Raw genomic sequence first — 13600 nt, forward strand, 5'->3', positions numbered from 1 at the left:
ATGTTTTGTTTGTACATTTTGCACTTTCTCCTACTTTCATTATTTTTGGAGTCATCTCAATATTACCTATGGAAATTTCCTTTGTGGGCCATTTCCAATTCCATGATCATTCAACCTAATGAAAAGATATTACCTTTTTACAAAAAAAATTGCAATAGATGCAGTGCACATTATCACTAGTAGTCTAGTACTAGATTACCAAAATTATATAACCTATATTTATTGCTTGTCCCTTTTTTTAAGGAAAAATAAAATACAATTATTGATAGTACTAAGTAGATTTGTGACAAGGTGTAAAGGACATGATGCTAACCAAAATACATTATTTCAAAATTTTAAACCAACCACAAAGCAACCAAGAAAATAACACAAATGGTTCATACATATTATGTGACACCAAAAAATTTAAACAACCCTCTTGTTCATGCCATTTAAGGCTACATCATTTAATCTTTTCTAGTACTATTATCTAATAATGATCACAATAGACGGCTAAATTGACCAGAACAATCTTTAACCAAACTTTAATTGCCTTATGACCGAACTCGAACTCTGGATTATCAGAGCCCTTACCGCAGAACCAGAGGGATAAGACAAAAAAAAAAAAAAAGAAAAGAAAAGAAAAAGATAGCTATTGTGTCACAATCATTACTCACTAGATAATGAAGAGGCTACATGATTAAACTATATATGGATTCTTTCAAAGGTGAAGAGAAGTGTCAACACCAGAATCAGAGGAAGAGTCACAATCATAACCATTCTTCCATGAAGATTGCATGTTTTGTGGATAATTTGTAGTGCATAAGTTCATTGAAATTGGATTCTTCAAACTTGTAAAGTACTCCTCTTGTTGTACCTGTGATGTTGTTGGCCAAAGAGAAAGAGAAACATGAGGTGGTGATGATGATCGTGATGGAATAATCAATTCATGGTTGGAAGAAAACAACCTTGTTGATTGATCATAATCATAACTTGGAGTAGTAATGTTATTGGAATTGAATTGTTTTGTTTCATTGAGCATTTTCTTTAGCTCTCTCTCTTCTCTCATTTCTTTTACTCTTTCTAATTGTCTAAACCTCTCTTGTAGAAGTGCAATGGAAGAGTGAACAATAGTAGGGTCATGGTTTTCTCTTCCCATTATGATGGTGTAATGTAATATGTAATGCAACTCTAAGAAATCATGAAATGATATAGATGTGTATTTATAGGGTGATGGAAAATATTTTAAATATTTAATATGGTTAAGATTTTATAGTTTAATAGTTTAATGTAAAAACTTTTACTTTTGGTAACATGATGAAATTTTAATGTGAACACTCGGATATATATCTTATTTGGATATGTACTGGTACATCAGTTAAAGTGAATGATTCTGATAAATTCGCAAATAGTATTTGTAAGCCTATCATCCACCTCAACGAATGTACCGATATATATTCAAATAAGATTTGTGCGGAAGACTTCATCAATTTTAAATGATTTGAAAAAGGAATGAGAATCGGCAGGTAGGATGCAAAGTCCAAAAAGAAGATGTTGATTGGGCAATATCTAAGGGAAGAAGGCACGAGCATATATCTCCTCCTTTATTTATGTAACTAAGAGGCAAAAGCAATCCTAAAGCAGAAAATGACTAGAAGAAATGGACAAAGGAATGTAGGAAGTAGCACATGGAAGGGTGTGTTTGGAGGAATAATAAGTCTGAGTGATGCTCCGACAACATGTCCCCTTAACCCCTCTTCAACTTTGGAGATGGTGGTGGACTCTTTTTGGTGTGCTAACTCATTTACTTTTTTTTCCTTTTAGGTTTAACTAGTTCTTTAGTTTTAAAACAATGTCTTAAAAATCGGACCGAAATAGTTTGCTCAAGAGAAATAGTAAATTCGTTGATTAGTTTGTTTACGATTGTACCACAATCTAGTCTAGTTGAATTGCATTGTATCAAGGTTGATCCGGTTGACCTACAGTTCAACTGTGGCAGATTCAACTGATTTTGGCTAAATTGCATTATTTGCTCTTAACTTTCATAAACTTGTGATTTGGACCTCATATATTTCATAATAACATTTTTTACCTCTAATTTTAATCTCTTTTACAAAAGGCCGGCTCTCACTTATCTTTCAACTGTGGCAGATTCAATCGATTTTGATTAAATTGCATTTTTTGTCCCTTTACTTATACTATTTGACCCTCTATTTTCATAATTACACTTTTGCCCCATAATTTTAATCCCTTTTGCAAAAGGTACTAATTTAACCAAATCAACACACACGTAGACAAGTAATTCACATATATATCATACAACATGTATTCCCAAATATGCTGAAAGTAATCTTGATATGTACCGAAATATTGTAGGACATAATATAATAATGTGATATCTGAACGATAAAAATATTTTACATTATCGGTGCGTGCATTGTCAATCCATAGTTTTAAATTTGTAATTATATAATTTCATTCTAATATGATCCTAACCTTTTGCTTTTGTTGGGAGGAGGGAGGGGTTGAGGAATTGGGGGAAGTGTAATAGCAAAAAGACAAAGCTAAGAAGGAGGAATAATCTTGGGAGGTCATGATGGTTTGATTGAACAATTATGTATGACAAAGACAAACATACCAACATTCTTCATCTCTCTCTTAAAATCACTATGCAACTTATTTGTCATTAAGTGTTTGGATGTGAATGGCATGCAGAAATGAAAGCTGCAGATACCACTAATACTTAGTTTGGATGCTTCTTTTTTGAACCAAAAGTGCCCCCCACCTCTTCTTGTATTATTAATTTCTTAAGATAATATTTGAAATTTGAAACATAGATAGCTTGACTGATTGAGATTAAATTATAGACACAAAGATTAGACAAGGCGTGCACAGTAAATTTTACTTAATTGAATTTCATTAATCATTAATTCAATTTAGATTTAGATGATGTTGGTGGAATTATATGACTAATTTTGGCCAAATTAGCAACATACAAGCATAAAAAGTTGATGAGCCAATAAGGGTCAAGGGTGTAGGGGGCTGCATTTCAGAGGTCAAATTATTTGTAACAGTTGTTGATTAAAATTTAGGTTTGAATTAAATGAATCTTACAAAATCGATTTTGTAGGTCGAGTTAAGCCTAATCTAAATTTTAAGATTATGGCATAGCATATTTAAAATCTATTGAGTATTAGGTTATGGAACCACTCAAGTCGTATTTTGTTTTTGTAGTATTAATCATTTGGTTCTCAGGGGAAGAGGACTCCAGTAATTCAGAGTTCGACTACAAGGTTAGGAAAGTCTGATCAAGAATTCTTCCTACCAAGAATCGAACTCGAGTTCTTTCGAATCGAACTTGAGCTCAATATTTTGGTTCACTCGAGTCGTACTTTAGATGTTCAGTTTTATTTTAAGCGTGAGAAAATGTGTTAAGAGTATCACATTAAATGAATAAGATCTAAACATAAATATATAAATAAAGATAATCTCACATTACAAAACTAAAATTTATTTTATTGAATTTCTTTAATCATTAATTAGTTGAATAAAATTAGCTGATGTTGGTGGAAGTATATGAGTAATTTTGGCCAAATTTGGTACATACAATGATACAAGCATAAAAAGATGATGAGGCAATAAGGGTCAAGTGACTAGATTTTAGAGGTCAAATTATCTGTAACAGTATAGCAGATAGTAGTGTGATTAGTTAGTAAGTGCTATGTATAACTTGTGCCGTGCTATGTCCAATAAAGAAAAAGATATTAATTTGGAGCTTAGTTTGATTGGACTTTATTGCACATCAAAAAGGGGTTAGGTGAATTCAAATAGAAAGAAATAGTCATAACAAATATAAAATAGTAGGGGTTAGTTCTTAAAATGCAGCAATGATTAAAACTTTTAAGAAAAAATTGTAGTGTAGTATGTGATTTTACTTAACATGAAAGATTAGTATATGCATTTGCATAAATTTGTCCGATTGTTATGGAATGTGAAAATGTTTGCAAGTATTCGTCTCTAGATCAACTCTTATGACTGTTTATACGAGTAACGAGCATTAGAGCGGTCCAATTATTGATCTTTATATTAAGTCCACAAATTTTAACAACTGGTAAAAAATGTTAAAATATCTAGATTGAATGTTGAGATCGGATTTGAACTCTGATTCTTTCACTTATATGTTATTTTTAATGATTATAATCATTTTGTCAAAAATAAAATAAAAGATCTGTGTATATGTGTGAAGTGAGTGAAATAGTCATTCTATGATTATTGATCAATGAAAAAAATAGACACTAAATAAAAAAATACAACAAATTCAAAAAGTATAGTCATCATTTAAATTGTAAATAATATCAATAGCGTACAAAATAATCATTTTTGCCACTTAAAAAAACAAATTAAAAGAGCACCGAGCCTTTGCATTTTCTTATCAACCTTTTCAATTATTTTTTATGACTACTACCATATAAAAAAAGTTATATTTGAGGCCAGAAAAAATGGAAGTCCAACTCCATAGACCAGATGAGAAAGGATTGTCTCCATTGAAATTTTTCTCATGTTTCTCAATTAAAAAATCTTTACCCTTGAATTCATCTTTTATTACTTTTTCTTCTCTCTCACATACCAAATCAAGGACCACAAATTCACTTGACTCTCAATTCAATTGACAAAATCCTTTCTCGGATTAGGGATGGCAATTTGACTCATACCTAGTGGGCATCCGCAAAAAATACCCATAACGGGTAGGGTAAAAACCCGCATTTTGGGTACGGACACGGGTATAGATAATTACCCGCAAAAATAAACGGGTATGGGTGCGGGTACGGGTACCTTAGTACTCACCCCGCCCCATACCCACATAATATATTTATTTATTTTATATATGTTTTTATATAATAACATATGTATATCAATTTAAAAAAACACAACAACAATTAAATTATTAGACATTTTTAATAAAAATGTTTATTTATAATATAATACAAACACAATGTGACAAGGAAATGAACTTTAACATGAGATTGGTAAATTTTTTGTTTATAATTTTCCCAAGTCAACATTAAAATATTTTTTAAAAAATAATTATATTAAAACGATATGATATTTTATAATCGATCAATTTATTTTTATGAAAAATGCGGGTAACGGGTACGGGTATGAGTACTTAGGTACCCATAGGATATGGGGACGAGGACAAAGATCGTTACCCACGCGAATATGGGGATGGGTACATGTATTTTTTTAAACTGCGGGTATGGGGATGGGTACTATAGTACTCTACCCATACCCTATCCATTGTCATCCCTATCTCGGACTGGATGGACCTGTTGTGTGTTGGCCTTGTTTCTATCAACTGAAATATGTTCATCGAAACTTCTAATCACCTTTTTACTGCAAATAGAATATTAATGGATACCCTTTCATCTTTTTCTTAGTACAATTGTTGACTTTGTCTTCTAGGATTTGATGTTGTGTCCTGGTTGAAAAAATTTCCACCACTCACTACATTATTCACGGTGTGCCAAGTCCACTCGAATGCCTCAAAAAATTAGTGTAACAAGGTCTGCCTTGATTGTTATGATAGGACATTATGTGGATCTTGCATAAAATCTCGTCACAAAGATCACAAAGTAATCCCAATGAGCGTTGTTTAATTTGATAGGTAGATCTATAAAATTATATAGATATACCTATCAAATTAAACTACACTCGCTGCAATTACTCGGTGATCTTTGTGACGAGATTTGATACACAATCCACATGTTGTGAATCATGTAGTGATTGTTATAAATTTTTTCAACCAGGACACACACATCATATCATAAGAGACAACCTATAAAATTAATCACCTTTTTACTGCAAATAGAATAGTAATGGATACCCTTTCATCTTTTTCTTAGTACAATTGTTGAGTTTGTCTTCTAGGATATGATGTTGTGTCCAGGTTGAAAAATTTTCTACCACTAACTACATTATTCACAGTGTGCCAAGTGCACTCGAATGCCTCAAAAAATTAGTGTAACAAAGTTTGCCTTGATCGTTATGATAGGCATTATGTGGATCTTGCATAAATGCTCGTCACAAAGATCACAGAGTAATCCCAATGAGCGTTGTTTAATTTGATAGGTAGATCTATAAAATTTTATAGATATACCCATCAAATTAAACTACACTTGTTGTGATTACTCGGTGATCTTTGAACCGAGATTTGATGCACAATCCACATGTTGTGAATCATGTAGTGATTGCTATAAATTTTTTTAACCAGGACACACACGATCATATCGTAAGAGACAAACTAAACAATTGTAACGCAAAAAACAATTAAACTTGAAATTGTAAATTGAAATTGGTATACATTACCATTATTATTGCTGTTGTCGAAAGTTGGTTTGAGAGGGGGGGGGGGGGGGGGGGGGGGGGGGATGTAAATTTTCACAAAAAGGGGTGATTAGAAATCGACAAAGCAAGAATTTATATAGTGACAAATATTCTAGAGAGTTCCATAGAAGAACCGCGGATTGAATCATCTTTATGCAGGAACTCGTGCAGACACACAAATCATGATTGTTAGGTTAAAAATAGACGATCTTGATTTGGTCAATATAGAACCATCTAGATTGATGGACTACGTAGTTTAAAGTCTTACTTTTTTTTAAAAAATCATTTATCATGGTCGTATAATCAATATCATACGATGCATATTACTTGTAGAAATCTAAAATGATTTTGAGTGAATGATAGAAGACCCTACTATGACAACTTTTTACTTTTTTCTCTTTTTTTTTTTTTTTTTTTTTTTTTTTTTGCATCTTGTCATCTTAAATGTTATCATATTTTGGATGACGCGTGACCTGGTTTGGAAAAAATAGTAAAAGGAAACTATTTTTTAATGTTAATTATTAAATAAAAAGAAACGTATAATTTTTGGAAAATGTATCTGTTGGACATAAATTTGGTATTTATCAATTAAATATAATTGGTGGGTCCAATATTTATTTTGGAGGTTATATTATCAAAACAAAACTTTCAAAGTTGGTGTCGAGAACTCCCTATGTCGAAGCAGAAAAGCGTTTCGAGAGCTGTAGAGGATGCGTATAGTTTTGGTTTTACCAGGAGGCTATCGAAGGCGCAAAATCGAATCGAGAGATAGTTGGGCTAAGCCCAAAAAAGAAACAACGAACGGCCCAAAAGATCTTGGCGCGCGCTGAAGGAATGAAAGATGAAAGTGGAGAACGTGGTCGACGTGGCAAATGGAGGAGCGTCCAGATGATCGAAGAACAGTTACCACTTTGTAGTAGTATTTATAGTAGTTTTTCATTCAGAACAAGGGTCACAAAATTTATACAAACATTCTCTCTAAAAATTCTAAGTACTCAGCGATCGAACGAACGGAATTCGAAGGAGAAATGTATGTTTTGTGAACCATCTTTATTTGTAATTGTTTTTCATTCAATGCAATGCAATTTGTTTTCCAGTAATTTTTTCTAAGTCTGAATCCAGATACTTGCTTGAGAAACTGCTACTTCGAGGCGATTCGAATTAGTTTCTCTTGTATGCTTTAAAATATTTTAATTCCTAAGTGTTCGTTTCCTTATTCAAACGAACCTTCAAACAGTTTTCTTGAAACGAACAAACACAAAATTGTCCTGAGATTTACTAGTTGATCTCGCGAGTTTAAATACTTAAACTAGCGGTTGTTTACCAAATTCCAACGTAAACAAATTGGCACGCCCAGTGGGACGGGTTTTGTGTTTGTTAAAGTTGTGTTTATTTTTAGATTGTGGAATAAAAAACTTGTTACTTGCATATAACTCATGATAAGTTAGGTTATGGTTAAAACTACTCAGAGATCTAATCCTAGTAAAACTCCAAGTTCTAGTGCGATGAGTAGCGAAGCAAGTTCGAGTGGTGGAGTCGATCCACCTCCACAAAGTTTGGTAACATCTGAGTTAGTGAATGTTCCAATATTCTCCAGTCCAACCATTTCGACTGTGCATGATGTTATTCCAACTTTGCCAATTCCAACTATGGCAATTCCGTCCGTAACTGCTGGTTTTGGACGTTCGAAACCACCATCAGGTCAGGGTTTTATGTATGGGCCTCCCCCTACACTTGGTTTAGGGATGCCAAGTTTCGAATCTGATAGGTATACTTCGTCAAGGGTAACTCCTACACCCTTAACGACTGCATCTGTGTTGTCTTTGAGACAACAAATGGATGAGAGCAACCATGAAATGGTTAATCTCTTAACACAACAAATGGGTACTGTGTTTAATCCATTAATTCAGAATACCAACGAGAGTTATCAAATGTTGGCATTTCAAATGAGTCGAATTGCAGATTTTTTTGGGACACCCCCACCACCTCCTAGAGTAAATCCCATTACTCCACAAGTAATACTACCTGCAATGTCTTCGACTCCAGTGCAGCAAAGGCCAACCTATGTGGCTACTGAAACAGTTCCTAACCCAACACCTACACCAGTTGTACAAGAGGAAACCTATTATCCTCACGAGGTTAATCAAATGCCTCAATTAGTAAATCAAAACCCTCCTGTTATGAACCCAAATCCACAAGTGGTACATCAGAACCCTCCAGTGGTAATGGTTAGGAGGAACCAGGATCCTGACGAGGTAGTGCGAGAGGTGCAAAACAATAATTTGCTTGGCCAACACAATTTGGCTAACATGGTCGAAACGATTTTGGCCCAAAACGGCCTAAACACGGGTTGTCGAAGGCCAAACTTTGTCTCTGCCTTCACTGAATATGTGCTGCAAACCGAGTTACCAAGAGGTTGGAAAGTCCCAAAATATACTAAGTTTGCCGGGGACACTAATGAGTCAACCGTAGAACATATTGCCAGGTATCTAGCTGAGTCTGGGAATTTGGCGAATAATGAAAATTTGCGAATGAAGTATTTTCCTAATTCGCTTACCAAGAATGCATTTACTTGGTTTACAACTTTGCCTCCCAATTCGATCAATAGTTGGGCCCAATTGGAAAGGATTTTCCACGAGCAATTTTATATGGGCCAAACCAAGATAAGTCTGAAAGAGTTAGCCAGTGTAAAAAGGAAAAACCAAGAGTCAATTGATGACTATTTAAATAGGTTTCGTTTGCTGAAATCCAGGTGCTTTACTCAAGTGCCTGAACACGAGCTAGTGGAAATGGCTGCTGGTGGGTTAGATTATTCAATTCGAAAGAAATTGGATACCCAATACCTTCGAGACATGTCACAGTTGGCTGACAGAGTGAGACAAATCGAAAGGTTAAAAGCTGAAAAAGTTAGAAATTCTAAGTTTCAGAAAAAGAAAGAAATAGGTTTTGTTGATTCCTATGATAATGAAATTGATTATGAAATGAGTGATGAATACTTAGATTTCGATGATAGTGATATTAATGTGGCTGAATTAAAGCCTGGGCCTCCTTACACTTGCAAATTGTTGAGGCCGTCGAATGGAAAAAATCCTATCGAACCAAAAAATGATAAGTTTGTTACAAAGACTTATACTTTTGACATTACTAAATGTGATGAGATTTTTGATTTATTGGTGACTGACGGCCAAATTATTGTGCCAAAAGATATGAAAATACCACCAATAGAACAAAGAAAGAAAAGAGGTTATTGTAAGTTTCATAATTATTTGGGACATAAAACTTATCAATGTGTTGTTTTCAGGGATTTGGTGCAAAAAGCGCTGAATGAAGGAAGGCTGAAGTATGCTGATAAGGCAAAGCCTCCAATGAAGGTAGATTCAGACCCCTTGCCACCTGCAGACGCTACCTATGTCGAAGTCTATGACTGCAACATGGTTGAAGTGATAGACGCTGCTGCTCCTATCAAGGCTGTGCCTGAAGAGGAGTATGAAAAGAGGGTACGTGAGGTGTACCCCAATGCTGAGGAAGAATTGGTGGACTTCCTAAATAGGTGCAAGCTGAAGAATGCTGAAGTGATGCTTTGCCCTAGATGCAGTGCTGTGTGTGACAAAGAGGCTACTGCAGGCCTTCAAAGTGTTGTACCCTATGCTGAAAACAAGAGAAAATGGCCAAAATCTAGGCCAAATCAAAAAGCTTGGCCTTACAAAGGGGCCAACTGGGGAAAGCCTATTACCAAAGGCCTTTCGATCCATCAGAGGCTAGGCCCCCAAAATACTTTCAAACCATCTGGGAGAGCACCTGTTAACCAATGGGTGAGTGGACAGTACGTCACTTTTAATCGAAGGATGATGGAAAATGGAAGCTCTAGCAATGTTAATGTGAACATTGTATCTGAACCCAAGGGTTCAAAAGTGGTAGCTGGGAAGGAAACAGTGAATGCCGCCACTGAAGTCAACAAATACTCTTATAGGAATAACTATAAGGGAAAGAATCCTATGACCCGCACTCAGTGGCGAAGGTTCCAGAGGAAACAAAAGTTGACAGCAAAAGAGGCTGAGGCTGGGGGCAAGGCTGTAGCAACCCAGAAGGTTGAAAAGGTTGAAATGGCCAAGAGGCCAGTAAAGGAGAGGCTTTCCATAATATTGGAAGAGCCAATAGCTGAAAATGCCCAAGGAGGGGCAGAAGATGTGGATGACATGGAGGATGATGATCTCCTGGATGAGGGGTCTGATTTTGATGTCATGGTCAATGTGGTGTCGATTCTGCCACTGGAATATGATATACCTACTGAAGTCAATGAGCTGGAAGAGGACTTCGAAGCCCTCAATTTGGCTGATCATAAGCCAATGTGTTATTATGTTATGCAAAATGGTTGTGTCGAAGAGCAAAAAGCTGTCTTCGAAAAGCCAGATCTGGGAATGCAGAACCACTTGAAGGCTTTGTTCATTAGGGCAAAAGTCAATAATGTGGGAATCAATAAAGTCTTAGTGGATGGAGGAGCTGTGGTGAACATCATGCCTCACTTCATGTTGAAGAAATTAGGTCTCTATGACACAGACCTTCATTCCCACAATGTGGTGTTGGCCAACTATGAAGGAAAAACTGGTCATTCCCTGGGGGCAGTGCAGTTGGAAGTTTGTGTTGGTAGTACAGTTCGAAAGACCTTGTTTATGGTCATAGCTGCCAAGCCTAATTACAATCTGTTATTAGGTAGAGAATGGATACATGGTGTTGGAGCTGTTCCCTCAACCATGCACCAAAGATTAATCATCTGGAGAGAAGATGGTTTAGTCGAGAACGTAGAAGCAGATCAGAGTGCATATGTTTCAGAGACAAGCACTGTGACTTTACAGAATTTCGACAAAAACCTGGCCTCGATTGCTCCTTGTGGTGAGCAAGATGCTGCCTTCGATCCAAATGAAGTGGTATCAAAAAATGTATACCACTCAGTTAAGTTGCATCCAACCCATGGTTTTTGTTGGGAGAGGGAAGACATAGAGAAACCCTTGTGTGAGGATGCATACCCACCAGTGTCTGGATGGGTCAACCATGATGAGTTTGATGATTGAGTCCCCAGCATGGGATCGAATTACGGCTTACGCAGCCGAGAATAGAATCAAAATGGCTCTTGAGGCCATTAATGTTCAAGAAAATATGGCTGTCGAAGCCAACGATGACTTAAGGGACGAACTGGCCTTGGAGGCTAGTGAAGTAAATGATGGGAAAAAGCAAAGGTTAGATTGCATCTATGATGATGAGCCTTTGGGTTTTGAGAAAGATCCACATAGTTCGATTCAGAGAATGCAAGCCCAAGATCCTTTGCAGGAGGTTGATATTGGAGATGGCTCTGTTAAAAGGCCAACTTACATTAGTGCCAATATAGACCCAGCCCTAAAAGAAAAAATGGTCGAGTTGCTTAAGAAATACAGAGACTGCTTTGCATGGGACTATAATGAAATGCCTGGGTTAAGCAGAAATCTTGTGGAGCATAGGCTACCCCTTCGACCAGATAAGAAACCTGTAAAGCAGCTTCCAAGGAGGTTTGCACCGGAAATCATGACAAAGATCAAAGCAGAAATTGAAAGGTTGCTCAAATGCAAGTTCATTCGAACAACCAGGTATGTGGAATGGTTAGCTAACATTGTTCCTGTTATTAAGAAAAATGGATCACTTAGGGTTTGCATAGACTTTAGAGACTTGAATAATGCTACACCTAAGGATGAATATTCCATGCCTGTAGCCGAAATGTTAGTTGATTCAGCAGCAGGGCATGAATATTTGAGTATGTTAGATGGCTATTCAGGTTATAATCAAATCTTTATTGATGAAGATGATGTGCCAAAAACCGCATTTCGTTGCCCTAGTGCTTTAGGCACCTATGAGTGGGTGGTGATGCCTTTTGGATTGAAAAATGCTGGAGCAACATACCAAAGAGCTATGAACTTAATTTTTCATGATTTTATCGAAATATTTATGCAGGTTTATATTGATGATATTGTTGTGAAATCCGCTTCCCAGGATGAACATATCGAACATCTTAAAAAATCGTTCGAAAGAATGAGAAAATGTGGATTAAAAATGAATCCACTGAAATGTGCTTTTTGTGTACATGCAGGAGATTTCCTTGGCTTTGTTGTGCATAAGAAGGGCATAGAAATTAACCAAAATAAGACAAAGGCTATCATGGAGACAGAACCTCCAGGAACGAAGAAACAGCTTCAATCTTTGCTAGGAAAGGTCAATTTCTTGAGAAGGTTTATATCAAACCTAAGTGGTAAAGCTCAACCTTTTTCTCCACTGCTGAGGCTCAAGAAAGGTGATGTAATTGAATGGGGAATGGAACAACAAAAGGCATTTGATGATATTAAGGCATACTTGTCGAAGCCTCCAACTTTAATGCCTCCTATTCGAAACAAAGCAATGAAGTTGTACATCGCAGCATCAGATTCGACTATTGGAAGCATGCTCGCACAAGAGGATGAAAATGGCGTAGAAAAGGCTATTTATTATCTAAGTAGAATCTTGAATGATGCTGAGACTAGATATAGTCCAATTGAAAAGCTTTGTCTATGTTTGTATTTCTCTTGTACCAAACTTAAGCAATATATCAAACCAGTTCATGTTTATGTTTATTCTCATTTTGACATCATTAAGCATATGTTGTTAAAACCAATTTTGCATAGTCGAATTGGGAAATGGGCTTTAGCGTTAACTGAATATTCATTGACTTACCAACCCCTGAGGGCTGTAAAGGGTCAAGTAGTGGCTGATTTTCTTGTTGACCACTCGGTGACTGAGACCCCAATAACATATGTAGAACATGAACCTTGGATGTTGTACTTCGATGGCTCGAAGCACAAACATGGTACAGGAGTTGGAATCTTAATCATTTCTCCTTTAAAGATTCCAACAAAATTTAAGTACAAAATTAATGGAACATGCTCCAATAATGAAGCCGAGTACGAGGCTTTAATTGTAGGTCTAAAGATTATTTTGGACTTGGGGGCAAAACATGTTAAAATCAGAGGAGATTCTGAGTTAGTAATAAGACAATTGACAAAGGAATATAAATGCATTCAAGAACATTTGATGAAATACTTTGTCATTGCCTTCTCGCTACTAAAACGATTTGATTCATGTGACATTCAACACGTGCCTCGGATCGAAAACCAAGAAGCAAATGACTTAGCCCAAATAGCTTCTGGTTATAAAGTAACAGGGAAAAAATTAGATGAGA

General features: G+C 35.9%; 1 protein-coding gene across 1 annotated transcript; it reads right to left on the minus strand.

Moving 5' to 3' along the window:
• Positions 1–700: 700 nt before the first annotated feature.
• On the minus strand, positions 701–1138 carry LOC123896277. The gene has a single exon (XM_045946688.1). It carries the CDS (start codon positions 1136–1138, stop codon positions 701–703), a length of 438 nt encoding a protein of 145 aa, XP_045802644.1.
• Between the last annotated feature and the right edge of the window lie 12462 nt (positions 1139–13600).

This window comes from Trifolium pratense, linkage group LG7, assembly GCF_020283565.1.
Source record: "Trifolium pratense cultivar HEN17-A07 linkage group LG7, ARS_RC_1.1, whole genome shotgun sequence".
NCBI classification, from domain to species: Eukaryota; Viridiplantae; Streptophyta; class Magnoliopsida; order Fabales; family Fabaceae; genus Trifolium; species Trifolium pratense.